The following is a 27,970-nucleotide window of genomic DNA, read 5'->3' as shown; positions in this document are numbered from 1 at the left end:
AAGGGGACAGTTTAGATTACGAAACAACAAATACTATTGTGTCAATAAAATGTAATACTTAAAACAAAAATAGTTGCTAGAGGTAACAATAAAGTCCTATCTTTTTTAAATGCAAAGCACCCTATTAGAATATTATGTAAGTACCAAAAATGAGTAGGAGTTCATTTAACCCGTCAATAAAATAAACTTGGTGGTTAAAAAATAACCTACACAATATCTAGGCAAGAAACAATAAATTAATAAATATGAGCAATATAAGATACTGCTAAACTAAACTAAAAGAGTCAATGCTTGTAGCTAAAATTAAAATTACATATTGTTCGAACTTGGCTAGAAATGTCATCTCATCACAATGGCTGAAATGAATATGTAAAACAATTAAAATATAATACATCAGATGCTATTGGAGGAACTATTGATGACTCTTCAGTCAACCTCTTTGAACTTGAACTTAAAATACCCAATAATAATAATACTCTAGAGTGGAAGGCAACCACTAGGCGAGGTTAACGCCTTAAGCGTTCTCTACCACCTAACCCTTAGAGCTCCATTATTATGTGGTCAAATTCTCAAATAAATGAGGATAAAATTCCATCCCTCGGCTGGGATCGAACCCACGCCCTCCTGATTACCAGGCGAGCGTCTTGACCACTACACCACCGAGGCAGGTATGAACGAATGAAATTAAAGCATGTATGAACTTTTTGATGATTTTTTCTTTTTTTTACTTTCTTTTTACTTATATATACTTAAGTGCCCCAAAGAAGCAAAAGCAAGTGCATAGGAACACAGATGACAGTCTAGACTCTAGAGTCTACTAGTCTGTCCAAATAAATGTAATAATAAATTCTAGTAAAATAAACGTGAATTTCTAAACGTAAAGAGAAAAGTATAATGAAAAATAGTACAACGAACACAAAAATAAACGAAAAGGAACTAATTCGGAGTTCAGAAAAGAATAAACAAACAATACTTGATCGAAACATGAGAAAGTATAGGAATTTGAAGAAGAAACAACCTAGGTAGGTAATACCTATTGAACACAAAAAGACGGATCATAAATGCTACCATGTCCGCCATTTTGTTATTTACTGTCACTCATTGATAAGTCTCATCGCTCGATCATATCTTCGCTTTCCGTCAATATACATCATGGCTTCTGCAAAAAAAGCCGAAGAAAAAAAAAAGGTGATTGAGAATTTTGGAATAATAACCACGCATCACGTTGCTTAACCTAAGTGATCCACGGGAAACTGGGGCATTTAACCTGAACGTAACTGCAGGCTAATAATTTTACTATTTTTATTTTATAAGTTTCCATTTATTGGTTTTTCAGAACAACTCTCTCATCAAATAAATTGTTAACAAATGGTATACCCATCCGTGAAAGCCGGAGCTTGTGCCACGGATGGGGAGTTCATTAAATGTGCTTAATAAACAAATAGATACTTTCTATGTGCTTAATTATAAATTTATAACGCTCTACCTAGCAGATCAGGGTCCTATTGTCCTGTAGCATGAAGGCTCTTTGTAAATTTGCACTCTAACTATTCATAGCCAAGACCACTTCGTTAAAGGTAAACATAAAGATTTAGCAAGCTGATGAGGTGATATTTAAACTTCGGATAAATAGATTCAACCAATGAGAAATCGGTTTAACTACTAAGTTTGATCCGTGGCAATCCCTATTCTGAGTGTGTTCTACAGTTCATTACACTACTAGTAGTTACTCAGGTAACCAGCGTAGCCGAGTGGGTCACCGGGTTCAATTCCCAGCAGAGTCGAAGATTTTTCGGATCTGGGATTGAGATATGGGGTTCAAAAATTGTGGAGAGGTTTTCAGTTTCACAAACAGATTATTATATGAATTTATGATTTATATTGACTCGTACTTACCATGATAGGAGCGGGGTATGACTTTCTCCACATCTTCCAAAGACTCCAGGGTATAATGGAAGCTATTTGTCTCTGTGGTAGTTTTGGTAGGAGGATGATAGACGTCCGCATTGACACAGACCTGCATGAATGTTTTCTCTGTGTACACCACCTGGGACAACAGAGGAAAATAGTTTGACTAGTAAAACTTGGGAAAATAAAAAAAAAGGAGGAATACAAACCTTTTTTCCCTATTCCTTCCTTTCCAGGGAATACCTTTTTTTTACGAGTCTGATTGAAGAAGGTGCTTCAATTGACGTCCACAGTTCACTCTACTAGACAGGCAAATTCTGAACACCAGCGAAAACTACGACTTCTCTAGATTTCTCTATTTTTTCTGAAACTCATGTTGAAAATTGGATCGAAAATCAGACGAGTTTCAGAGTGCCATCATGTAGGTACTTACAAATGTTGAAACCAAATGCAAAACTACTATCACTCACCTCTGATGACATACGGAGTAATGATCCCACTTCAACTGGTTGTTTGAAGCTCACATCATTGATATGCCACAGCTTCGGTTTCTGCTTGCTGAAATATTACAATAGAAAGCAGATATTGTGGTTAGAAGAAATACCAAAATTTACCTAAATGAAATCGAATCAGACTTATATGTATCAGCAAAGCTTTTAAAAATAATAAAAATTCACCTCGAAATGACACTATTGAATTACATGTCGCTCTTGGCACTCGAACCCCAACCCTGCCAAATTATAAGCCCAAAATTCTACTCCTGAGGCAATTAAAAAAAAAAAAAAAAAAAAAACCACTCCTCTATCATTATTTCTGGGACAACGGAAATCTTGACGTCTATTTTGGATGTCGAAATAATATTGTCTTACCTATGCATGTAAGCACATAGCCACGCAAGTTCCAATGCCTGCCTCATGAGAAATCCACCGAATATTTTGTTGTGCAGATTTCTTTCCTGAAACCAAGGTAAAAAAAAGTTAGTCCAAGCTAATAGTGTTTATTACTCAATAACTAATAGACAATGACGATATATATCACTATCTAAAAAAAAAAAAAAACGAAAAATGCCGGCAAAAAAAAAAAAAAAAAAAAAAAAAGGAAGCTGGAATACCTGGGCCACATTCTCCGTAGGGCAAAATATGAACTGCTACAACTGGTTTTGAAAGGGAAGATAGAGGGGGAAAGGAGCAGAGGCAGAAGAAGGAAGTCGTGGATGGGCAACGGGTCACAAGAGACATTATGATTTCCATATTAAAAACAAAAAAAAAAAAAAAAAAAAAAAAAAAAAAAAAAAAAAAAACGTATTAGGAAAAGGAAGCTGGAATATCTGGGCCACATTATCCGTGGGACAAAATATGCTACAACTGTTTTGGAAGGGAAGATAGAGGAGCAAAGGAATAGAGGCAGAAGAAGGAAGTCGTGGATGAGCAACTTGAGAGAATGGTACGAGTGTTCTAACCAAGATCCGGATCGCAAGAGACAAAAAGGAAGTTGCCATTATGACTTCCAACCTCCGATAGGAATGGGACCTCAAGAAGAAGAATAGTGGAGCGTTAGCGCTGTAGACTTTGGTTCTGGAGGTTCTTGGTTCAATTCCAAGTCATAAAAATTATTGAGGTGTGGAGAGCATTTCCAACAAGCATTGTATGCTTAACACAATGAATATTTTTTTAGGTATTTATTTCTTACCTCGGGATGAAGATGGATGACAGAATGTTGTTTAGTGCCCTCCATCCACACATGATGTGGTGGTAATATGCGTCTGCCTAGTAGGGGATTGCTCTTGTCTATGGTGTCGAGAAATACTTTGTGGATCATTTGTTGTTCGGCTACTGAGGGAGGATGGACTAGGAGGGACTCACTGGATTCTTTTTTCCTCACGGTGGTACGCTCTGAGGGGAATCAGTGCGAGAGAAAAATTGAAGTGATGGTTTATAATTTCAAAATATCTATTTCCCTACATAATATATGTCTTATCCGTCTACCTCGCCTTTTCTTTCCTTTTTATTTTGCATTACTTCAAGGTAGATTCTAAAATTTCTTTTACGAACATGCCTATCCGCAAACGGAAAAGTTTGTTCAGAAAATTTTTGTACTGGCCAGGATTCGAACTCAGAGTCAGTGCTCTTAACCACTCAGCCAAAGAGGGTGGGCTATACATACTTCACATTACCTCACCTTAGGTGACATGACGCGACGGTGAAAATACAGACTACATGGCCCGCAAACTTACCTAAACCTGAGTTAAAGATCTGTTTCTCTCGTTCATCTCCTGGCTCTATCTTATTAACAAACGCACTGGCAGTATTATTCGAGTTACGTGCTACCATTACAAATACAGCTTTGGTTATCCTCTCCCAAGCGCCATCACTTAGCTGTTCCAACCAGACGGAGATCTCGAGAGAAGTTTTGCCTACGAATGTAGTCTGTCCGGAGATACGAATATCTTTGTCTGGCTGTGGAAAGAGAAGATAAAGGCACCTGGATAGAGGTTTCTTTAGAGAGTTTTTTAAACCATCTACCCATGTACGAGTAGGTATGACTTTTAAAGTTTTAAATTTCGAGACCTTTTTACATCTATCTCTCTCCCTCTCTCCCTCAAGGCTAGCCATTGTTTGAGTTAAGCAAATAATATTTTCACTGTGGGCACCTAAGTACATACCTTAGCTTTGTAAGATGTAAAGGTGACATCATCCACTAGTACTAAAAAAAAAAAAAAGGCGGGAAAAAAAAAAAAAAAAAAAAAAAAAAAGGAAGCTGGAATACCTGGGCCACATTCTCCGTAGGGCAAAATATGAACTGCTACAACTGGTTTTGAAAGGGAAGATAGAGGGGGAAAGGAGCAGAGGCAGAAGAAGGAAGTCGTGGATGGGCAACGGGTCACAAGAGACATTATGATTTCCAACCTCCGATAGGAGTGGGACCACAAGAAGAAGAATATTAGTGGAGGGTTAGCGCTGTGGACTTCGGATCTGGAGGTTCTTGGTTCTATTCCAAGTCAAGTCATCGAGGTGTGGAGAGCATTTCCAACAAGCATTTAAGTATGTTCAACACAATGAATATTATTATTTATTTTTTTTAGGTAGGTATTATTAGTACGCTTAACGCAATGAATATTTTTTAGGTATTTATTTCTTACCTCGGGGTGAAGATGGATGACAGAATGTTGTTTAGTGCCCTCCATCCACACATGATGTGGTGGTAATATGCGTCTGCCTAGTAGGGGATTGCTCTTGTCTATGGTGTCGAGAAATACTTTGTGGATCATTTGTTGTTCGGCTACTGAGGGAGGATGGACTAGGAGGGACTCACTGGATTCTTTTTTCCTCACGGTGGTACGCTCTGAGGGGAATCAGTGCGAGAGAAAAATTCAAGTGGTGGTTTAAAATTTCAAAATATCTATTTCCCTACATGATATATGTCTTATCCTTCTACCTCGCCTTTTCTTTTTATTTTGCATTACTTCAAGGTAGATTCTAAAATTTCTTTTTCGAACATGCCTATCCACGAACGGAAAAGTTTGATCAGAAAATTTTTGTACTGACCAGGATTCGAACTCAGAGTCAGTGCTCTTAACCACTCAGCCAAAGAGGGTGGGCTATACATACTTTGCATTACCTCACCTTAGGTGACACGACGCGATGGTGAAAATACAGACTACATGGCCCGCAAACTTACCTAAACCTGAGTTAAAGATCTGTTTCTCTCGTTCATCTCCTGGCTCTATCTTATTAACAAACGCACTGGCAGTATTATTCGAGTTACGTGCTACCATTACAAATACAGCTTTGGTTATCCTCTCCCAAGCGCCATCACTTAGCTGTTCCAACCAGACGGAGATCTCGAGAGAAGTTTTGCCTACGAATGTAGTCTGTCCGGAGATACGAATATCTTTGTCTGGCTGTGGAAAGAGAAGATAAAGGCACCTGGATAGAGGTTTCTTTAGAGAGTTTTTTAAACCATCTACCCATGTACGAGTAGGTATGACTTTTAAAGTTTTAAATTTCGAGACCTTTTTACATCTATCTCTCTCCCTCTCTCCCTCAAGGCTAGCCATTGTTTGAGTTAAGCAAATAATATTTTCACTGTGGGCACCTAAGTACATACCTTAGCTTTGTAAGATGTAAAGGTGACATCATCCACTAGTACTGTTACTATGACATATGGCGTGGGTAGATCCTCAGGTAGGTTGGGTATTTTGAGATGCTTCAGTGATATATAAACTGGAAAAAGAGAAAAGTCATGGTTAAATAATTTCATTAATTTTTATTATGACATGGTCCAGCTATGAAAAAGGGAGCAAAAAATCTGGGACCCATCATTCATAAACTCTGGGGATGTTATTTTGTTACACCCAGTAGTTCCAAAATATACCTACTTATCCTATGTCTCCATTGAATTTAGAGGCACAGTAAAATGGAGAGTTAATTTTGCAGAATGCAGAGCATGTGGAGGAAATACTGATTTAAAATTAATCCACTCCAACTCACCAGCAAACAAATCCATAATCTCCATGAACCGACCCAGGCGTACAAACCCTTGAACTGTCACCATCTTGTCTCGCAGATCCAAATCATTAGCCAGCGGAATAATAGCCGCCTCAAAACTATCCTGCATTGAGCGGACAGGGAGCTCATCCTGACTCTTGGGTAAATATTTGAGCAGATGATCCCGCTTGACTAGTTGAATGTTCTTTGGGTCGTAGCATACACTGGCACCCATGATCTTCACAATACGGCTCCTTACTGGAAGAGAAGAGAGGAAGTAACTTCTTATAGTAAAATAGGAAATGTAAAAATCTAAAATCTAATCTACTAGTGAACCTAGGTAGGTACCTATGTTTTAAATACATTTTTGAACCTATTTCCAAGTCTTCATTCAGTGGATAAAGTGACTTTCTTTCAGTCTCATTCTGGCAGAAGAGCAGGGACATTCTATTCTTCGCTTAAACTTGAGAGTGTGATAAAGTAAGGAATTTGATTTCTGGGTGTAAAATATGACTTGGTGGTATACCTAGACAAGGAATTAACCTACAATACAACTTACTTTCATGTATTGTAGGCAAGGGTTCATTGTCAGCAACAGCCTGGGTACTGCTCATTCTTGATAAGCTGGAACATAGAACATAATAGAAAATAAAAATAAAATACTTTTTTTTTAAATAATAATACTAGAAGACTTTGGCTATCTTGTCTGTAAAAATTCTCTTGAATCTGGGTTCTTGAAATATAGGTAACTTGTGTGTCATCTGGGTTCTATCAATCGGCACAAAAACACAAACTTACCATAGCTTGAAAGATCTTCTGGAATGATTCAGTCCAGTTTGTTGGAGAGATCTTGCCACAAATTTGCAACTTATGAACGACATGCTTGTATTTTTTGACAACTTCTAAGCTATGTACTTAATTGGATCCTTGGGAAGTTATTGGTATGGAACTGATCTGAAAACAAAGAAGTTAATAGATTGTAATGTTGAACATTGTCAGATGTGTACCTAGAGTGGGTGAATTGCAGGGACTGATCTGAAAACAAAGAAGTTAATAGATTGTAATGTTGAACATTGTCAGATGTGTACCTAGAGTGGGTGAATTGCAGGGAAAAAAAAAAAAAAAAATCTATTCTTTTCAGTAAGACTAGATATTTGGTATTTAGAAGTCTTGTGCTCTTGAAGGCTTTTTAAGAAGTCACAGAGTGAGTTGGGCTTGCTTTAGGACCTGTAACTATTTTCTACTTTCTTTTTGTTCTCCTAATCATACAGACTTGAGTTTGAATTATGTTTCTTACCTGACAAAGTGACATCTCACTGATTCACACTTGATAATGGACCAGGGAAGGCTTTTTAAGAAGTCACAGAGTGAGTTGGGCTTGCTTTAGGACCTGTAACTATTTTCTACTTTCTTTTTGTTCTCCTAATCATATAGACTTGAGTTTGAATTATGTTTCTTACCTGACAAATTGACATCTCACTGATTCACACTTGATAATGGACCAGCAACATTATTGAATGTCTAGGACACTTTTGCAATGTCCAAACACCTGTCCACCTGACGAGACCTTGACCATTCTAGTCACGGGTTAGAAACAATCTTAATTTCTAATCACTCAAACCTGAACTGATAAACTGACTCAACCACAACTGATTAGCAGTGATTAGTGATAATCAGATTCTGAATTTCCTTGGTTAATTATTGTAGAGTGAACAATAAGTATGATTTTTCTTAAGATCCGTGCCCTATATCACCAAAGTATGGAAAAGTATTTATGTACAATTCCATATTACGATATAATTCGTCCAGATTCAAAATTCTGCTTTTCCATTGGCTATTACACTTGTAAGATACTTTTCCATACTTGGATGATATTTTGTACTGATCGTATAAAAACGTAACATGAGTACCAGACTTTACACTTGTATGATAATTACCTGAGTATAACATCTCCTGCAGTGGTAGTCTCATCGTAACTATAATTATTGTAGAGTGAACAATAAGTATGATTTTTCTTAAGATCCGTGCCCTATATCACCAAAGTATGGAAAAGTATTTACAATTCCATATTACGATATAATTCATTCGTCCAGATTCAAAATTCTGCTTTTCCATTGGCTATTACACTTGTAAGATACTTTTCCATACTTTGGTGATATCTTGTACTGATCGTATAAAACCGTAACATGAGTACCAGACTTTACACTTGTATGATAATTACCTGAGTATAACATCTCCTGCAGTGGTAGTCTCAGCTATACCCAAAGGAAACATATCCACATGGAATTGTCTAGCGCTCACTCGTATAACGCCATCTTGGTAGTCCACCTCGTTGTGTATCTTGCGAGAAATGGAAACTACAGGCTCCCTACAGCCTCGGGCCCATAGCTTCTTCATCTGGAAGTGAAATCAAATGGAGGTTAAATGGGGACGGAAAGAAATGGAGGTTAAATGGGGGACGAAAAGAAATGGAGCTTAAATGGGAGACGAAAAGAAATGAAGGTTACATAGGGACGTAAAGGAATGGAGATTAAAAAGGGGACGAAAAGAGCTGGATGTTAAATGGGGACGAAAAGGATTGGAGGTTAAACCAAATGGAGGTTAAATTGAGACGAAAATAACTGGAAGTTAAACCAAAATGGAGGTTAAATGGAGACGAAAATAATTGGAGGGTAAACCAAATGGTGTTTAGTTAAATGTGGACGAAAAAAATTGGAGGTTAAAAATGGAGGTTAAATGGGGACGGAAAGAAATGGAGGTTAAATGGGGGACGAAAAGAAATGGAGCTTAAATGGGAGACGAAAAGAAATGAGGGTTACATAGGGACGTAAAGGAATGGAGATTAAAAAGGGGACGAAAAGGATTGGAGGTTAAACCAAATGGAGGTTAAATTGAGACGAAAATAACTCGAATTTAAAACAAACGGAGGTTAAATGGGGACGAAAATAACTGGAAGTTAAACCAAATGGAGGTTAAATGGAGACGAAAATAATTGGAGGGTAATCCAAAAGGTTTTTAGTTAAATGTGGACGAAAAGAATTGGAGGTTAAACTGAATGGAAGTTAAATGGGGACGAAAAAAAAAACTTGAAGTTAAACCAAATGGAGTTTAAATGGGGACGAAAATAACGGGAAATATAATCAATTAATCGAATGCACCAATTTTCAATGTAGGTAAAATGCATGCTCGGGCACTGGGCTAGGTTTGTTAATTCGATGTCCACCAATGGCTGAACTATTTAGAGGGGAACTAAAAAGAAGTTTTCTAATTGAATTTAAATAAATAAATTAATAATATTATGAACAACTTACAGGTTTATGGTTTTCCTTATAGTATCGGCTCTGTTCGTTGCTTAATCTCAACTGAGCTACCAGTTCACACGGTACTACCCATAGGTTTTCATTGCACATCATGAGAGTTTCCGTAAGTCTACAGCTTATGGCAGCCATACTGATTTCAGCCTTCAAATCACCCTTGTTACTCCTCACGTATCTATGAAGGAAAAAGAAATAATTTAGTTAATACCTTATGAAGGGTGGGTTTCACCGACCTTCTTTTTAGCCAATAACAGCCTGTTAGGCCTATCAAATGGAACTAAACAGGCTGTTCGCTTAATAGGCCTTCTAGGGGCTGAAAAATATTGCTGAAACCGACCACTAGTCTTTGAACAGGCTGTTCGCTCAATAGGCCTTCTAAAGGCTGAAATATATTGCTGAAACCGACCACTAGTCTTTAAAATACACAGTTAAAAGTCTTTGATAGGAAAAGATTTCGGTCAGATTTAAGGCGGTCACACACAGACAGAGGCAGGAACTAAAATATTGGAAGAACTTTTAAGTGTTTACCAAGACAGATTACTTCTAGATGTCACATTGCGGATTAAGCTGCGTATTATTGGTAGTAAGTTAGATCTTTGATTAATACCAATCCCGCGACAGTAAGACTTGGTCTTAGAATTGGACTTCGGCCGGCCTGATATGAAACATTAACATTTTCCGACTAGCCTTAGTAGCATAAAGTGGATGTACCCGACAGTAAGACTTGGTCTTAGAATTGGACTTCGGCCGGCCTAACATAATTTAGTTATTTCCGACTAGCTTTAGTAGCATAAAGTGGGACAGTAAGACTTGGTCTTAGAATTGGACTTCGGCCGGCCTAACATAATTTAGTTATTTCCGACTAGCTTTAGTAGCATAAAGTGGATGTACCTACAGTCTACCACTATCATTACCTCGGAGGAAACAGAGAGGGTGCTATGATCATGGCCACATTGTGAGCAGACATCTTGTTAGTTCCCTGTTGTGCCACTAGGCGCGCTAGAAAACTGAGTAGCGCAATGAGAAGCGCTCTATTCTCTGCCGGTAGTAATAGTACGAGGAGGTTGAGGGCTCGAGTACAATCTGGCAACACTGTGAAATATTTAAGCTCTTATTAGAAAAGTGGTTTGGTAAAAGGGTAACTAAGAAGTTAGGTCTTTCTTAGAAAGAAAACATGCTAGGTTTTGATTTAAGAAGGTTTTATCTAAATCGGCCCGCGGTACATTTTGTCTGGATCAATAAAAAATGATGGCAAAATTCTGGTAATCCTCAGCCTTACGAGTACCTAACAATTAAGGTAGATGATAACGATCTGTTAGTTATTTAAATAATGCATTCTACGGTTATTATTTCTACAATTTTCCAGCTTTATTTGAATATGCACAGTGCAGACTGCTTATTGAATGTCTAGGACACTTTTGCAATGTCCAAACACCTGTCCACCTGACGAGACCTTGACCATTCTAGTCACGGGTTAGAAACAACCTTAATTTCTAATCACTCAAACCTGAACTGATAAACTGACTCAATCACAACTGATTAGTGATAATCTGATCTGATTCTGATAAGAAAACGGTCAAGCTATGCTAATACAATGGCAAGTCAAATTTTTTCATTGTTTATCATAGGAGAAGTTATCTTTTCTTTGATAAAAGTATGGGTGTGAAGTTAGGTAACTTCACATTTGAAGACGCCTCGTGACCTCGTCCACACTTTGCGCCGTGAATGAGCAGTGGTTCTCAATATTTTTCCCACATTTCATCAAAATGAGATCAACATTATTTAATTTTCCAGATTTATTGCCTTACCTAACTTTCCAGATACCTTACCTAACTAAACCCTGGTACCTCTGGTAGGTAGGTACACAAGTACACATGCTACGATTTTTCTCATCTTATGTAAGACAAGAAATAGCACGTGTTCCAGGATTAATAGACAGAATGACATACACATACCAGAAGGGAAAAAATAAATTAAAAAGCAATGGTTGGTAAAGTAGAATACAGGTAGGTAGGTAAATTATTTATTATAAAATCTTGACAGTTTACTTTTGTTCTTCTGCAGTGGGTTTGAAAAAGGAAAAATATACAATAGGTAAAGTGACAAATTCACAAAGATAAATTCATAATACAAATTATTAAATTTTTACTTTTCTTCATTTTAAATTTTATTTATAATAAATAAACATAAATCTCTACTACGCTACGTAAAAAAAAAAAATATAATCGTCTCTTTGAGCACATTTGTATTTCCAATTAATTTCGGACGAAAATACCTTCGTTATAAAACTTCCTGAAAAGAAAAGGGAAGGTAAAAACTTCACTCTAGAGACTAACCAATTTTAAACATGAAAAAATATTAAGTAGACGCCATGGTTTAGTTTGAATAATTTGATTCTAATAAATTCAATTTGAAAAATAAAATCGAAATTTGTAGTTAGCGTACAACGTAAATCTCTCTTTGATCAAGCAAACGAATGCCAAAAAAGAAACCAAGTAGGGCGTAATCAGCAGAAACTAATCATGATCTAGATAATCATTAATTACGTAAAATTAAGTAGATAAAGGATAAAATAATAATCGCCTTGCAAGCGGGAGACCCGGGTTCGATTCCCGGCGGGGTCAAGAAATTTGTATCATGCAAATTTGTCTTGGGACCCCTTGTCTACTTGTAAAGTTAAAAATTATTGTACATCGCGGGTAATGATTGCACTTTTGATTTCATTCAAATCAAAATATAACTTTTTAGGTACACAGCAGAAAGATAAAATACCTTTAATATTTAAATGTTAAAAGTAAAGATTAATATTGCAAAAAATATATAAATACCTATTATTTATACAAAGGAAAAGTACAGCACAACATACAAAACTAAGGTAATAAAAAATAGATAAAATTATTTTTGTTCAATTGAATATAATATTGGTCGAATTACAACAGATAGTTACAGATATTTCTCACTTTATCACAGGAAACAACAACTAACACATAAAAACATCTGGACCAATACACGAAAGAACATAGCTTTGAAATTACCTTTCAAAATCTCGAAATATGTACGTGAGACGAGGAGATTTCATGTTATGTTCATTAATACCAGCTCTCTAATACTAACCACTAACTCTAACATAAAAAATTAAGTAACTAGCACCATAAAAGGAAAATACTAGGAAATAATACTGAAAAAAGTTGAAAATATTAGAATGGAACCAAAATTAACAAGTTGAGGAGTTCGAATTTGATTTGACAAATCACTTCAGAACACTGAAGGATTGAAAAACTGGGTTCTACTTTCTAATCCATATCTCGATCTAAACAAAGTACTTACTGAACGAAAAAAACAAAGTACTGAAGTACATACGAGTAAACCCAATCAATCACACTACCAGCAGAATAACAAAAGAATGAAAGATAGAGGAGAAAGTAACGAAATGTTAATGAAAAGAAGAACCACGGAAATAAAAGCAAATATTGGAATGCAAAATAAGAGGCTCTACTGCTCGCATAGGACTGAAAAATCCCTTTACTCCAGCAGTAGGTTACAACTATTATCATGGCCACGTTCTCAAACAGTTTTGAGGGTAAAGTTCCATACCTCGGTCAGGATTGAACCCACGCCCTCCTAATTACCAGGCGAGCGTCTTGACCTCTACACCACCGAGGCAGGTTCAGTATTATGAATCTGACGGGTCATCTTTTAGTATCACCTCTCGATATAAGGGTAGATGATCATCTTTCGGTATTACGATTGATTTTATTTTTCATTGCTTATTTTTTGTATTGTTAGCATTAAGTTTTTTTATTGTAATAAATGGGACGTTGTCCCGTAAAATTTTGTAAAAAAAAAAAAAAAAATACCTCTCATGGTTACCTATCGTTCTGATATTGTTTGATACCATTACGATGATCGCACTTGACTTCCCAGGAAGCATTCGGGTTATCCTGATAGACTGCTAACATCATGGCCGAGGGTTCGATCCGTCTTTGACCTGAAAAATAAAGAGTGAAAATGTTATTATTATTTATTTTTTTTCTTTAATAAGAAGACGCGAAGGATATTTGACCTAAAAAAACTCCGGTGTGAAAAAAAAACTCGATCGATGTCTATTAACATGCCGGGAGGCACGCGAACGTCAAGAGTTTGAAGCCTATTTTCAACAAGAAACAGAGTTTCATGGATGTCGTCTATTGACTATAAATCTACTTTTTATGGGGGTTAATTAATCGATGTAGCGATTTTTTTACACTTTTTACTCACCACGCAGTATAAAAGTGCCAAAAAATACAAAGAATTTCTGCACCCAAAGTGTAAAATGATCGATGTCTATTAACATGCCGGGAGGCACGCGAACGTCAAGAGTTTGAAGCCTATTTTCAACAAGAAACAGAGTTTCATGGATGTCTATTGACTATAAATCTACTTTGTATGGGGCTTAATTCATCGACGTCGCGATTTTTTTACACTTTTTACTCCCCACGCAGTATAAAAGTGCCAAATTTCTGCAGCCAAAGTGTAAAAATTTTCGTGAAAAATGCAGTGTTTCAACTTACCAATATTACCGCCCATTTCATACAGGAAATGTGTCTGCAGAGCCAGGTCAGGATCAGCAGTGGTTAGGAGACAGCTTAGATTACCATTAGGCGCCAAATCAGTGAGTGCACCCCTAACCTTCATATCCCTCCTGCCCCCTCCCCCTCCTAGTTTACGTTGGGAGCGAAGTTCACTGTCTCGTAGATTGGCCTCCTCTACAATCCTGGAAACAGAGAGTAGAACGAGTTCAATGAACTGTAGACCTCACTTGGGGGGAAAATCTAATGAGCCGATTCCCTTGGCGGTGTTGAATATATTTGCCGAAAAATCGTCAAAAGCTAATCAACTAATCAATAGTTTATGTCGCGAAACAACCAAGAAGAAAGACAAATTAAAAGAAAAATCTTCAAGCTAAAACGTGGGACTTTATAATTAGAAGATTAGAACCCTCTTTGTTCGATTAAAAAGTTTAGGAATTTCCTTGGTTATCGAGACTCGCATCAGGGATCTAAGACGCAGCGTTGACGCTAAAGTAGGGGAAGTGGAATGAAAAACACGCGTCGGGTTCGCATCGCAACCACGTCGGAATGAAAAACAGACTGAAAAATGGCACGTTTCCTTATTTTTGGCGCTTAAATAAAAAAATGCCGATTTTTGGTACGAAGACGGTGAGTAGGTGTTTTACCTTAATAACACCACCACACTCGCTGCCAGTCCAAACTAGTCCAATGAGAAATTTCGTATGACTCAAAAAAAAAGTCACATAATAAAACATGGGTTATCTCAACTGATGCCTCGTAACTTATTCACTTACAGTGTGTCTCATAGAAGAGGTGCGTGAGTTCGGCCGACAGCAGAGGCTCCGGTAGGTCACGTAGCAATCGTTTCAGAATCGCCGTGAGGTCATGCACGTGACATGAGCTCAGGATTTGATCCACCAGTTCATGTCTCGTGTAGAATTCACGTTCCAGATCGGCACAGAGGCGGTCTACTTTGGTCTTGTGGGCGGCCACCCGTAGGATGCCTTCCTCCTTGAGACCGCGCCGCTCCAACTGGTCAAACAACTGAGGGGACAAGGGGGGAAATATCAGTGGTAAAGTTATATGTAGAGAGAAAAGAAAGGAGAAAAAATAGAATAGAATAGAATATACCTCATTTACACTACCAGGATGAGATTGAAAAGTCCCTTCACCCCCGCAGTCTAAATCTAAATAAGGTCTTGCATATTTGGATTCACTTAGCTAAAAGATAACAAAGGTTCGACATTCAATGATTAAAAAAGTTGAAATATCTCGCTCATTGGTCTTTTAGCCCCCCATTTACCAACTCAGATTTTTGTTCTAAATTTTCCAATAAAGAGCATTCTCCAAAGTCAATAGAGTTATTGCAAACCAAAATGAGCGTACGTAGAACTTTATAAGGTTAATTGAATTCTGCAGATGTGCAGAACCGAGTTTTCGTCAAATAACTTTAAAAAGTTCAGTCAACGGGATGCTAATTTTGGTTACACAAAACTCTCTAATGAACACCCTTAAGCTGTGTGGGTTTGTGGAATAGGTACACCAGAAATCAAAGGTAGACTGAAATCAAGCATGATTTTTAACTAGTATAGGTACATATTTAGTTCTCAAGTGAGTTGGAAAGAAGGGAAAAGGATTTCTTACCTTCTGAAAGACTAGAGGTAAAGGTCTGGGTTCAGCTACTATTGTGCTATCCCTCTCCACCAGACTGCTGAGACTAGCACCAAATATTGAACCATCTGAAACCAAACAAATTAAATTACAGGCTCCCTACAGCCTCGGGCCCATAGCTTCTTCATCTGGAAGTGAAATCAAATGGAGGTTAAATGGGGACGGAAAGAAATGGAGGTTAAATGGGGGACGAAAAGAAATGGAGCTTAAATGGGAGACGAAAAGAAATGAGGGTTACATAGGGACGTAAAGGAATGGAGATTAAAAAGGGGACGAAAAGGATTGGAGGTTAAACCAAATGGAGGTTAAATTGAGACGAAAATAACTCGAATTTAAAACAAACGGAGGTTAAATGGGGACGAAAATAACTGGAAGTTAAACCAAATGGAGGTTAAATGGAGACGAAAATAATTGGAGGGTAATCCAAAAGGTTTTTAGTTAAATGTGGACGAAAAGAATTGGAGGTTAAACTGAATGGAAGTTAAATGGGGACGAAAAAAAAAACTTGAAGTTAAACCAAATGGAGTTTAAATGGGGACGAAAATAACGGGAAATATAATCAATTAATCGAATGCACCAATTTTCAATGTAGGTAAAATGCATGCTCGGGCACTGGGCTAGGTTTGTTAATTCGATGTCCACCAATGGCTGAACTATTTAGAGGGGAACTAAAAAGAAGTTTTCTAATTGAATTTAAATAAATAAATTAATAATATTATGAACAACTTACAGGTTTATGGTTTTCCTTATAGTATCGGCTCTGTTCGTTGCTTAATCTCAACTGAGCTACCAGTTCACACGGTACTACCCATAGGTTTTCATTGCACATCATGAGAGTTTCCGTAAGTCTACAGCTTATGGCAGCCATACTGATTTCAGCCTTCAAATCACCCTTGTTACTCCTCACGTATCTATGAAGGAAAAAGAAATAATTTAGTTAATACCTTATGAAGGGTGGGTTTCACCGACCTTCTTTTTAGCCAATAACAGCCTGTTAGGCCTATCAAATGGAACTAAACAGGCTGTTCGCTCAATAGGCCTTCTAAAGGCTGAAATATATTGCTGAAACCGACCACTAGTCTTTAAAATACACAGTTAAAAGTCTTTGATAGGAAAAGATTTCGGTCAGATTTAAGGCGGTCACACACAGACAGAGGCAGGAACTAAAACATTGGAAGAACTTTCAAGTGTTTCCCAAGACAGATTACTTCTAGATGTCACATTCCGGATTAAGCTGCGTATTATAGGTAGTAAGTTAGATCTTTGATTAATACCAATCCCGCGACAGTAAGATGATGGGTGTGGTGTGTGTGGGGGGGAGTGTATTTGTGTGTGTGTGGTGGTCCCGTACAAAGGACGGGTCAACCACTAGTAAAAAATAAATTCGATATGACAGTAATCATGAAAAGGCTTTTTTGACCAATTTAGATAATTGTGAATTATTGAGCGTAAAAAGCAATCAAAAATATGTAGATTACAGAGCATAAAAACAAAAAATTGTAAATTACATGCAAAATACTTAAAATAATAATAATAAAAACCTCGTAGAACATAGTAGTATCTCCCTAGCAAACAAAATGTCTCCAGCATACCTTCTCTTCGTTTTCTCTTGTGGGGTTTTCGCTTATGAAATCTCAGATTACAACTATCAAACAGTGCTGTTAGCTCCAGGAATAACAGAGGTCGAAGTTTACTAAGATCTTCTTCGCCCAGGGAATCGACCCAGGTCCTTCCTACATTGACCTCCTCGCTTAGACTCTGTGAGGAAACAAAATAAAAAGGAAGATTAGAGAAATGAAGTCAGACATTTTCTTTAAAATAGGCTGAGTGGAAGTTAAAGGTAACCATTAGGTGTAAAGTTAACGCATGAAAGCTTAGAGCAAATCAGACCACCCGCTGGTATTGTATTTCAGAATAAGGGCTTCGAGCTTAAAAAAGTTCGATTTAAGTATATAAATATTTGCGGGGCCTTTCTGCTTGAATTTTAGGGTGCGTTTTGCCTCGTGAGGACAACTGAGTAGATGCTTGTGAGTAGCAATCACTTGAAACATTATCAGTATTTAAAGATGATGATAAATAATGGGGACTAATAGTAAAAGGAGCATTTTTAATTCTGTGATAGTGGAGGCAAGTAGTCTGGTCGGCACAAGATTCACATATCCCTCATACTCCATCGGAATGAGTGAGTGAGTGATGTTATGATAACCACAAAAGTCGAGAAGAGGCTTTTTGCTTCACCACAAATAATTCATGATTTTATTCAGGACAAATGAAAGGTTGAAAGGGTAACCTGGGCCTCACCTCTGGTTGATACGCAAGACTGGTGTCTGCCTGGTCACTCCACATATCTTCAAACCCGAGACATTCCGATCCCGTCCGAACCAAACTCTGATGCGAGGCTGACAGGCCAAGACTTTGATGGGAACCTGACAGGCCGAGACTGTCTTGACTAGGTGCCACAGAGTCTAATTCGAACAAACTGCCGTGACTACGAGTGACTGGGGCTCTCGGTACACATAAGGAGCTGAGGATAACGAATCACAAAATATGATCTTACAATGTTACGATTTTCTGGACTTAAGAATGAGGACAAGTGTGATTGTTTGCAAATCAAAAATGTCATTTAACTATCGACAAAATATTATCTGTCGTGGCTTGAGGTTCCTTATTGCAAGACAAAATTACCTACTAAAAAGACACTTTTTAAGGTAAAGACGGTTTTTTTGTTTCCAAATACCGAAGACCTTGTTCAGACTGCGGGAGTGAAGGGACTTTTGACTGAAAAGGATAATAATAGACTCTTCAGTGGAAGGTAAAGGCGAGGTTGACGCTGGAGGCATTCTCTAACCCTTCGAGCTCCATTATTATGTGGTCAATTTCTCAAATATATGAGGATTAAATTCCATACCTCGGCTGGGATCGAACCCATGCCCTCCTGTTTACCAGACGAGCGTCTTGACCACTACACCACAAGGTAGGTATTTTCTTTTTTTAGAAAACAATATTTATGTTTTAAAGTTCGGTGTTGATATAAGATTGCATACAGCGGGAGAATTGAACTTATTGATATTTTGAGGAAAATGGCCTGATAGTCAGTTCCCAGTATTTGATGGCAACCAATTTATCAATACAAAATTCTACTCACTTAGGTTGTTCCTTGGTCTCGGGCACACTCGAGCTCAGATTGAGTGGATCACTCCCACTCCGCATCCTATCTGTCCCACCTCCTCCTCCTCCTCCTGTCCCATTAGTGCCCCATCCACCTCTATATCGAACTGAGCCCAGTCTGTGGTAGCCCAACATGCGTACCCCCTCCGCTGTGAACAGAAAGAGTAGTAGACTCATGAGTGCTGGATAAATATTAAATACATACATACATAACCATTATCGTTCTATCCTATTGGACAGGTCGATATATTTCTGAGATACTTACTTCCAGGGTCCTCTTTTTTCTCATCATATTTGGTACCTCCAGTGCATTGCACTCAATCCTTCCACCACCTCAATTCCTCATCTGAGACATATTCTAACGCTTGGGGGCGCATAAAATCCTCTATAGGAGGATAACATTACGGGCTAACACACATTAATCACTATTGGGTTATATTGAAAACGAATACCACTTAACTTTTTGTTGATGGGTAATATGTCACTTCTTCCTTTTCTTCGCCTTTTCCCGTGTCAAACGCGTTTTTCGTCAGCCTCTGAATCAGCCCTAACTAGGGTGATTGCTTTGGGCTGACATTTGGTTTTGGGTACACACTTTACGAGTGTATGCCCTTCGCACTCAACCTTTGCTATTTCTTTAGCAAGGGAAATTGGTAATACGTATGTCACTATGAGGAAACATTGTGCTTTTAGTATTACCTGTTTCCGAAGCCACGATATCGCCCTCATGCCGTACTCCCCGTCTGAATATGTCACTATGAGGAAGTAATGTGCTATTACCTATGTATATCTCCAATAGGAAGCAATGTGCTATTACCTGTTTCCGAAGCCACAATATCGCCCTCATGTCGTACTCCCCGTCTGAATATATCTCTATGGGGAAGCACAGGGGCAGAAGGAAGTCTCCGCACTTCGCGACGTGACTCTAGGCGTTTGATCTGGGTGGGCGTGTCCACTCTGAGAAAATCAAACACAATATGTCATGGGATTAGAAAAACAGAATGGACGGGATTAGAAAATCTAAATACAACACACAGGATTAGAAAGATGAAATGATATAAATATGGGATTAAAAATATTAAAACAATCGAACTGATGCGAAGGTAAGTATAAGAAAAATAGAATATGATTATAATGGATTAGGAAAATACGAGTGAAATTCACATGATTAGAAATAGGGAAAACAAACACACGGAAATGAAATTGGGGGAAAATATTACCTAAAAGACACGGAAGGAAAGGAAAATCTTTTTGTGTTCAGTGCCCCAATTATATGCTTCTGAGTACGTTTTTATAGTTTCCACCTCGTTTATAGTCCCACGGATTCAAAACGTGAACGTGAAAATTACATCTTCTCGGGAAAAAAAAAAAAAAAAAAAAAAAAAAAAAAAAAAATGTTGGCGTGGAATTAACACTCATTTCATCAATGACAAATCACAAATCCACTCAAGACATCTTCCCAACTTTCCTCACTCTCATAATCATCACTACAATGAATCAGAATAATCATATTACCAGTCAATAGAACAATTGAACAATACCCATAGAGTTAACGCTAGTCTGATTATGTTTGAGATGTTCCAATGTATATGGTGTCTGGATTTAGCATTCACGTTCAGTCATATTAGAGGAACCTACGCTGCAAAGCACGCCTCGTTACTCATCAGATCAGAACACAGACCTACGCAACAAACACACGGTGTGTGACAAGTGTGCACCTGGTTCTACTAGTTCCACAAGAAGGCAGGTTTCGCCTCGTTACTCATCAGATCAGAACACAGACCTACGCAACAAACACACGGTGTGTGACAAGTGTGCACCTGGTTCTACTAGTTCCACTAGATACAAGAAGGCAGGTTTCGGGGGTCACAAAGTAAATATAAACTCGGTTTAAGTTTAACTCTCGGATTAAACAATCTGATTGGTTGATTTTTAAACAAGCTGGGCCCGTCCCTCGGGAATTTTTTAGCCCGTAGGTTATTCGATCGTGATTAGAGAAAATCAGTACCTATGTACCTACCTAAATTGTTTAAAATTCAGTTTATTATTATTCTTGATTTGATTTTTTGATTTTACTTTCATGTAATGATTTAAAATCAAGACTAGAGCCCGTTCTCCCTTTATTCCCAATATAAGGTTCAAGTCACCCATCCATTTATTGGCCTTGCTCGGCGTAGCTTAACATAGATAACGCTAAAACCGGTCTTAAATGATCGACTAAAGTGTTATCTAAAACTTTCTCGCTTTGAGTTCATAGGTCATCGCGACAAATTTCGAGATCAGAGCTCATTTGTGAGAGAAAATGTGAAAAAAATCCCCCAAAAACCAGGTTTGGATAAGTCCTTCTATGGGAACAGACAGACAGACAGACGACACCGAAGCGAATACAATAGCCCGTTTCTTATACCTTTTTATTACTATCGTAATAATAAAGGAAGGACGGGCTAAAAAGGTAACAGTATAACACTCATTTCCGTATTCTCCCCCTCCCCCTAAAAGGTCAACAAAAACTAAAACTACTTTGTACTTACAAAAACCAGTTTTTTTTGGTTTTTTGGCTTTATGGTTTTCTGGACAAAATTTGCACCACCATTTTCGTGATCCTGGTAAAAAGACCTTTAATTTGATATATAGGTCGACCAGGTTTGGATAACTCCTTCTATGGGGACAGACCGACCGACCGACCGACAGACAGACGACACCGAAGCGAATACAATAGTCCGTCCACTATACCTTTTATTATTAGTAATAATAAAGGAAGGACGGACTTAAAAGGATAGGGAGAGAAAAAGAGGAAGGGAAAGAGAGGAAGGTATAAAGAACTCACAGGAAGACCAGGGGAGAAAGAATGAAGGAAGCAGAAGGAGAAGAATGAAACGAAGAAGAAGAAGAAGAAGAAGAAGAAGAAGAGGAGGAGGAGGAGGAGGAGGAGGACGAAAAGAAGAAATGATGATTAAGAAGAAAATCCAGGCACAGATCTAAGCAAAGAGTGAATTGGAGACAATCTCTCCTTGTCTCTTCTTAAATATCTTTGGCCTGCACATAGAAATTGTTTTTGAAGTCATCTGTTTTCCACGACTCAGAATATACATGGGACCTTGTTTAGACTGCTGAGGTGAAGGGACTTATTAGTCTCATTCGAGCCGGATAAACGAGGTTTATTCCATTCTATCTATACATTGGGCCATTTCATCGAGATTTAAAGGCAAGGCCTTGTCGATTCCAATCTTGTCTGTCTATTGCTGCTCTCTTTAGTTGTTGATATAAAGACAGCGGAGGGGAGGGGGGCAGATAATCCAGGGAGTCTGGAGTGGCACTCCTGGATCTGGAACTCGAACTTGAACTCTGGAATTAGAACGAGAAGGAAGATCAAATTAATAAAAAAATAATATTTAAACAAAATATATGGCACTTGATTACAATGATTACTAACAGCATAATCACTATTATTACTTGTTTCGGATAGCTCATTCATATCCGTCCCAAAGGACCATGTTTCGGATCGAAATTCCTAAAACCAACAAAAAATTGCACTCGTATTTCGATTGCAAATATTTCAACGGGTTACTTTCTGCTTTCTGGTATACTTACTCGTGTTGACCCAGTACCTAAATGGGAAGCAATGTGTCTTTTCTAGCACATCTGATGAGAGACATACTGCGGAATGGACCACAAGAGTCTAATGTTGTTTCATTGCTACCAAACTATATGGAGTAGATTCTTATCATACCTATTATGTATTTCGAACTTCTAAAACACCCTATAGGAACAAATACTAGTTTGATAGTTTCGTATGATGGAAACAGATTTTACTAGTTTCATGTAGTAGAAGTGAACTTGCATGTTTACTATCTGTTAACCCTTGGAGTACCAAGTGTTCCTTGGATAATGTAGATAAGTAACTCGGTATTGGCATGTTATGAACTAGGTAGTTGAAACAGAATCTTTCTTTCACGACTTTTCGGCTGGTTATCGCAGTATAGGTCAGGAAACAGTTAACGAAAAGTCTTTCTTAGGAGGTTAACCATTTTGTACACACACTTAGGTAACTGAAATAAAAGGGGTGCCATCTATTCAGTGAGATTCAAAGTGGAAAGATATCAGAAGGAATGATGCAGAGAAGATGGACAGGAAAATGGATGGAACTAGCAATCTGGACAGAAATTAAGTTCTAACAGGTCACTAAATTTCCACGCTAGTTTAGTTAAACAAGTAAATAAAATAAAAATTAAATAAATAAAAATAAGAAAGAAACAATATTAAACAAAAAGAAGCAAACAAACGAAATTAGATAAAATCCTAACCAGTTTTGAGATATGATTTTTACCTCGTTCATTTCTCTGTAGATCTACATGTTTATCAACATGATTAAAGTATCTTTGATCAACAGATCAATGGTATGCTTTCTGGTATACTTACTCGTGTTGACCCAGTACCTAAATGGGAAGCAATGTGTCTTTTCTAGCACATCTGATGAGAGACATACTGTGGAATGGACCACAAGAGTCTGATGTTGTTTCATTGCTACGAAACTATATGGAGTAGATTCTTATCATACCTATTATGTATTTCGAACTTCTAAAACACCCTATAGGAAATAATACCAGTTTGATAGTTTCGTATGATGGAAATAGATTTTACTAGTTTCATGTAGTAGAAGTGAACTTGCATGTTGACTATCTGTCAACCCTTGGAGTACCAAGTGTTCCTTGGGTAATGTAGATAAGTAGGTAACTCGATATTGGCATGTTATAAACTACTTGAAACAGAATCTTTCTTTCACGACTTATCGGCTGGTTATCGCAGTATAGGTCAGGAAACAGTTAACAAAAAGTCTTTCTTAGGAGGTTAACCATTATGTCCCCACACTTAACTGAACTAAAAGGGGTGCCATCTATTCAGTGAGATTCAAAGTGGAAAGATATCAGAAGGAATGATGCAGAGAAGATGGACAGGAAAATGGATGGAACTAGCAATCTGGACAGAAATTAAGTTCTAACAGGTCACTAAATTTCCACGCTAGTTTAGTTAAACAAGTAAATAAAATAAAAATTAAATAAATAAAAATAAGAAAGAAACAATATTAAACAAAAAGAAGCAAACAAACGAAATTAGATAAAATCCTAACCAGTTTTGAGATATGATTTTTTCCTCGTTCATTTCTCTGTAGATCTACATATTTATCAACATGATTAAAGTATCTTTGATCAACAGATCAATGGTGTAATAAGGTTACCTTCGTACTCAATGGGTTAAAGCAAGATACTAATCAAATGACACCAAAGTTCATTCGTCATTCAGATTCATTCGTTGATTAAATATCAAGTTATTTAAAATATTTTCAACTGTTTTAATTTCAATTGTTTTGAAGTAGCTTTATATAGGTTTTTTATTACCAGTTATTTGTAGGTAGTTGTCAGTCTACTTAATCCAAATAATGTCAAGTTCAATGATGTTTTTTATTCATATTTTATTTCCTGTATAAAACCTCCGATGACATTTTAATGAGATGTGATGTTTGTTTTTTATATCAACTTTGATTACAAATTGATGCTTTACGACAGCATAAGTGTTGCCAGGTACGAGTAGGTGGGTATACCTTCGTTTTATGTTCTTTTTCGAGCTTAGAATTATGCTGAAAGGTAAGGAATACCTCTAAGGAAGGGGCTTTGATGTACCCTATACTTGACTTTTCAGGATAAAAATTCGATGCAACATCAGGATCTTATCTTATCTTTTTTTTTTTTTTTTTCAAGACAAAGCGATGGTTCCGTTCATTAAGGTGTCTGGGCAAAGAGTTCCTATCAAAACTAGTAGGTTGTACATATTATTACATACATTTTATTGTGGCCCTTCCTTATCACTACCACTATTTGTTGACACAAAATAGTATTTTTCAATATTATCACAACACTTTTATACCTCTCTCCACTTATTGACACAAAATATTGACAGGGTCTGGGGTATATTGACAAACTTTTCAATGTGCAAAATGTACCCTCAGATTTCTCCGTTAATGTTTGACTCACATGGAATTCTCAGTACCTGGTTTAACGGGAACACCGCCTAAACCTTATGTTCCCCTAGGTTGACCCTTGCTCAGGCTTTGTGTTCTTATCAGGTTGATTTGCAAAGTCTACATGACTATTTTCGGGCCCTTGCGCTGGGTAGTTTCAGTAATTTCAGTTCAGTGGATTGGTTCAAATCGGACGGTTTGACTGTGGTTTTATCATTTTGATAGTTTTCTAATTTTACCAACATGTTTGGGCACATGTTTTGTGTTTTTAGTTGTTTAGAAAAGTTTTGATTTTAGCATTTTAACTATCCTTAACTTTCTTGTTTTACTGTTCTATTTTTGTTTTAATTCGTTAATTTTGTCGGTAATTTTAGTCTAATAATGGATTTCTTGTTTAGAAAGGTAAGACGTGATAAATTAGGAAACTACCAAAATGAGAAATGCATCTTCTAAAAATTCCTTTTTGCACCAACAGTCTTTCCAACTTTAGACTTTTTCAAGTTAAGGAATTCTAGGACTTTCAATCTTAAGATCTCGGGAGATCGTCTTTTCTATCCTTATCAAATATCATCTCGTAACACAATACTTTACCACAAATGAAAACTTAAAATCAAATGAATCTGCCTATTTCAGATAGTAGAGACGAGTAGTACCAGACGAAGCACGTACCGAGTTGACTCGGAAATGAACGAAAACAGACGAAGTCTCGGCATAGGACCTTTGAGTAGTTTCAAGAACATCATCATGACAAGATCTGCCAAAGTTCGCGACATCTACCTGATTAGTAGCAAGCAGAAGTATCACCAAATAGCGGCTGTGGAACCAGAGGTAAGTACATACTTGAACCAACCAAAGAAGTGAGTAATAAGTAGTTTAAAGTTTGAACTCGACGATTTTGTAATATGTTTGTTTGTTTCACGGACTATCGAACGACTAGTCCGATTTTGATTGAATTCGGGAATGTTATATTCACATTTTATTGTCTTGAAAATCTGAATCACATACCCCATAGCTGTTCAACTTTTTCTTTTTAACCTAATACCTATTTTTTGACTTCAGGTACTCTGGGTTAAGTTAGGTTGGGTTGGGTTAAGTTAGGTTGGGTTGGGTTAAGTTAGGTTGGGTTAGGTTAGGTTAGGTACCCTCAGATTTCTCCGTTAATGTTTGACTCACATGGAATTCTCAGTACCTGGTTTAACGGGAACACCGCCTAAACCTTATGTTTTGCACTCGCAAAAGAAAAGCCACAGCTCGGGACTAAAGTGATTGGTTTATCGACTTATTATTTGCTTACCTTTGGCGCTATACAAATCAAGGGATTTAAAATGATACCACAATAACTCTAAACCAAAGCTTCGGGATTCTCTTCCTGAATTTCATTCCCTCCTTCTTCTCTTCCTGAATTTCATTCCCTCCTTCCTCCTCTTCCTGAATTTCATTCTCTCCTTCTTCTCTTCCTGGATTTCATTCCCTCCTTCTCCTCCTGAATTTCATTCCCTCCTTCTTCTCTTCCTGAATTTTATTCCCTCCTTCTTTTCTTGAATTTAACACAAACAAACAAAGCAGCTGCCAGCCTGTGACTGGTTGCTCATCACAGCCAAAACCAAATCTTTCCTCCTGGATTTCATTCCCTCCTTCATTCCCAAAGTGATATACGTATGTAGTTGTAGAGTTCAATATTAGAGTGCCGGCATCCACAGTCACTCAATTAGGCTTCCGGCACCCTAGTTTGTCTCTCCGTATAGGGTGACTTAACGTCAGTTAGAGAATAGAATGTACCCTGTTTATACTGCCAGAATGAGACTGAAAAGTCCCTTTACTCCCGCAGTCGAACGGATTTAACCCCCTTAGAAACATTTGGCAGGTTTGAGAATCGATAGCAAAAGGAGGGCAACTCAGGTGTTCTGAAGGCGCTTTCGAATTTTTATTCTCGACGATCACGTCAGCGGGAATATTCGCCTAGCAGGTGTGTTCAGGTGTGCTTGCTGTCAAACTTGTCTCGGGAGCGAAATATGGCCCCGTGAATTGAGCGTTAGGTAAGAGACAAAAAAAAAAAAAGAAAAAAAAAGCAGGGAATTGTGAGTTCCTAACAGCGCAGCGGTTGACAGAGGTTTTTTTAAGAAGTTACTCCGAACAAAAAAAAAGGTGTGGAGAGAGAGAGAGAGAGAGAGAGAGAGAGAGAGAGAGAGAGAGAGAGCGCGGATGGACCCCAAATTTAAATTTCGGAAACTCCGGAGAAAGTTTTGGGTTTCCTTGAATATCCTCTCTCTCTCTCTCTCTCTCTCCCTCTTGCTCTATTTTTCTTTTCGCTCTTCCTTTCTCCTTCTCTATCTCTCTCTATCATCTTTTGGGGACCTCCATATTATTATGTATCTCTTATACCCCCTCTCTCTCCCTCCCCTTCTTTTTCTGCCTCCCTCTCTCTCCCTCTCTCTCTCTCTCTCCCTCTCTCTCTCTCTCTCTAGTTTTGGCTCCTTCTCTATCTCTCTCTATCATCTTTTGGGGACCTCCATATTATTATGTATCTCTTATACCCCCTCTCTCTCCCTCCTCTTCTTTTTCTGCCTCCCTCTCTCTCTCTCTATAGCTCTCTCTTTTGCTTATCTTTGGAGAGTTTGACAAAGACAGGGAGGAGGTGAAAGAGAGAGGGAGGGAGAGAGAGAGGGAGGGAGAGAGAGAGAGAGAGGGGGAGAATAAAAGAGGGGGGACTAAAATAATCTTATCTCGTTGGTCACCTTTTATTTTACATTCGGATTTGTGCTTAGTTTTTGCTCACGATATTTCTCTTAGCCTTTTCTAGATCTTTTCTTGTCTCTCCCTTTCTTTCACTCTCCTATCTTACCCTCACTGCCA

At 37.7% G+C, this 27,970-nt stretch overlaps 2 protein-coding genes and 1 long non-coding RNA gene across 4 annotated transcripts in view; all 3 read right to left on the bottom strand.

Annotated features, from left to right (window-relative positions):
* Positions 1 to 10: 10 nt before the first annotated feature.
* Positions 11 to 8,062, bottom strand: LOC103510447 (acyl-coenzyme A thioesterase 9, mitochondrial-like). Of its 2 annotated transcripts, none has more exons than XM_026824491.1 (11): positions 7,856 to 8,062; positions 7,194 to 7,349; positions 6,955 to 7,019; positions 6,399 to 6,653; positions 6,016 to 6,131; positions 5,587 to 5,809; positions 5,048 to 5,250; positions 2,778 to 2,863; positions 2,379 to 2,466; positions 1,897 to 2,047; positions 11 to 1,159 (listed from the first exon to the last, which is right to left on the bottom strand). In XM_026824491.1, exons 2-11 carry the CDS (start codon positions 7,274 to 7,276, stop codon positions 1,095 to 1,097), a joined length of 1,335 nt encoding a protein of 444 aa, XP_026680292.1. In that variant the 5' UTR covers positions 7,277 to 7,349; positions 7,856 to 8,062; the 3' UTR covers positions 11 to 1,094. The 2 variants fall into 2 exon arrangements, with proteins under 2 accessions (XP_026680292.1, XP_008473329.1); XM_008475107.2 differs by lacking the exon at positions 7,856 to 8,062 and adding an exon at positions 7,693 to 7,742.
* A 550-nt stretch (positions 8,063 to 8,612) lies between these two features.
* The window catches only part of LOC103510446 (rho GTPase-activating protein conundrum), a 42,865-nt gene continuing 23,507 nt past the window's right edge, over positions 8,613 to 27,970 (bottom strand). The window contains exons 5-13 of the mRNA XM_008475106.3: positions 19,919 to 20,058; positions 19,079 to 19,250; positions 18,235 to 18,457; positions 17,526 to 17,691; positions 15,907 to 16,001; positions 15,057 to 15,306; positions 10,627 to 10,804; positions 9,707 to 9,887; positions 8,613 to 8,792 (exon numbers count right to left, since the gene is read on the bottom strand). Of these exons, the coding sequence (XP_008473328.1) occupies positions 8,613 to 8,792; positions 9,707 to 9,887; positions 10,627 to 10,804; positions 15,057 to 15,306; positions 15,907 to 16,001; positions 17,526 to 17,691; positions 18,235 to 18,457; positions 19,079 to 19,250; positions 19,919 to 20,058 (1,585 nt within the window). The remainder of the gene's footprint in view (positions 8,793 to 9,706; positions 9,888 to 10,626; positions 10,805 to 15,056; positions 15,307 to 15,906; positions 16,002 to 17,525; positions 17,692 to 18,234; positions 18,458 to 19,078; positions 19,251 to 19,918; positions 20,059 to 27,970) is intronic.
* On the bottom strand, positions 13,646 to 14,462 carry LOC113467957. Its single transcript, XR_003391859.1, has 2 exons — positions 14,263 to 14,462; positions 13,646 to 13,700 (listed from the first exon to the last, which is right to left on the bottom strand). It is a non-coding gene; the product is annotated as an uncharacterized LOC113467957 (long non-coding RNA).

The sequence above is a fragment of the Diaphorina citri genome, unplaced genomic scaffold, assembly GCF_000475195.1.
Source record: "Diaphorina citri unplaced genomic scaffold, Diaci psyllid genome assembly version 1.1 scaffold600, whole genome shotgun sequence".
Classification (NCBI taxonomy): Eukaryota; Metazoa; Arthropoda; class Insecta; order Hemiptera; family Psyllidae; genus Diaphorina; species Diaphorina citri.
This window is presented reverse-complemented; position numbering and strand designations above follow the sequence as displayed.